Source organism: Etheostoma spectabile, chromosome 5 (assembly GCF_008692095.1).
Source record: "Etheostoma spectabile isolate EspeVRDwgs_2016 chromosome 5, UIUC_Espe_1.0, whole genome shotgun sequence".
Classification (NCBI taxonomy): domain Eukaryota; kingdom Metazoa; phylum Chordata; class Actinopteri; order Perciformes; family Percidae; genus Etheostoma; species Etheostoma spectabile.
Genome location: NC_045737.1, coordinates 22,623,441 through 22,624,355, shown reverse-complemented (window position 1 = coordinate 22,624,355; position 915 = coordinate 22,623,441). Strand labels below are relative to the sequence as shown.

The 915-nt window shown below is 41.6% G+C and overlaps 1 protein-coding gene across 1 annotated transcript in view; it reads left to right on the top strand.

Moving 5' to 3' along the window:
* rnf10 (ring finger protein 10) overlaps positions 1-915 on the top strand; it is a 9,079-nt gene that overhangs the window by 5,562 nt on the left and 2,602 nt on the right. The window contains exons 13-15 of the mRNA XM_032516822.1: positions 15-149; positions 284-375; positions 510-567. Of these exons, the coding sequence (XP_032372713.1) occupies positions 15-149; positions 284-375; positions 510-567 (285 nt within the window). The remainder of the gene's footprint in view (positions 1-14; positions 150-283; positions 376-509; positions 568-915) is intronic.

Here is a 915-nt window from a genome sequence, read left to right as displayed (position 1 = left end):
CCCCCCCCCCCCAGATCCTGAGGTGCATATTGGACTGGAGAACCTTCAGCATTTCCCAGCATTTGGCTCTCCTCCTCACAGCAGCAGCCTCCCAATGCAGCCTGACACATTTGCTCCCGCTTCACCTCTCAGCTGCAGTCCTTCCTCTGGTAAGAGCAGCGCCTTCTTCAGCAAGCTATGGTTCAGTGCTATACATTGATTCTCTGGCTGCTTATGGATTATATTTGAGCATCAAATGCTTAATTTAGGCATTGTGAGTTAAACATTTCTTTTGTTGTTTTAGCTGGGATGAGATTCCCAAGTCTGAATGGGCAAAGCTCTTCACCCATTGTGGGTAGTGTGGAGGATGACTCCCATTGTATGTCCTTTGCACAGGTGTGTATGTCAAACACACCAATGCCAAATGAGTTAAATATTGAGATGTCAGAAGGGAAATGCGTCACAGAAATGAAGAGCTAATGTTGTAGCACATAACTTGTATACTTGACGGGGTCCTATGTCCTGTATAGATGCTAAGAGATGGGAAGGCCAGAGCTGATGCCGGGCCCAGGATCACTCCAAAGAAAGGTAGTGCAATATTGTAAATGTTGTGGTGACTTGAAAATGTAAAGTTACAATTAAAACAAAAAAAGTTAAATTTAATAATAATAATAAAGATAGATGGAATTTATATGGAGCTTTTCACAGACTCCAAGTTGCTGTAATTTAGTGTTTATTCAGAAACTGGTAGTACTTGCATCAAATTGAAAGGTCAAGACAAAATGATATATCCACTAGACTCTGTAGTTGTAGAGATCGTGTGTAGACATGCAGTGTTAACATTGTAGTTCCTGCATGAATTAGTTGACTGTACACAAACCGTATGAATTAGTTGACTGTCCACAAACCGTAAAACACACACACACACACACACAC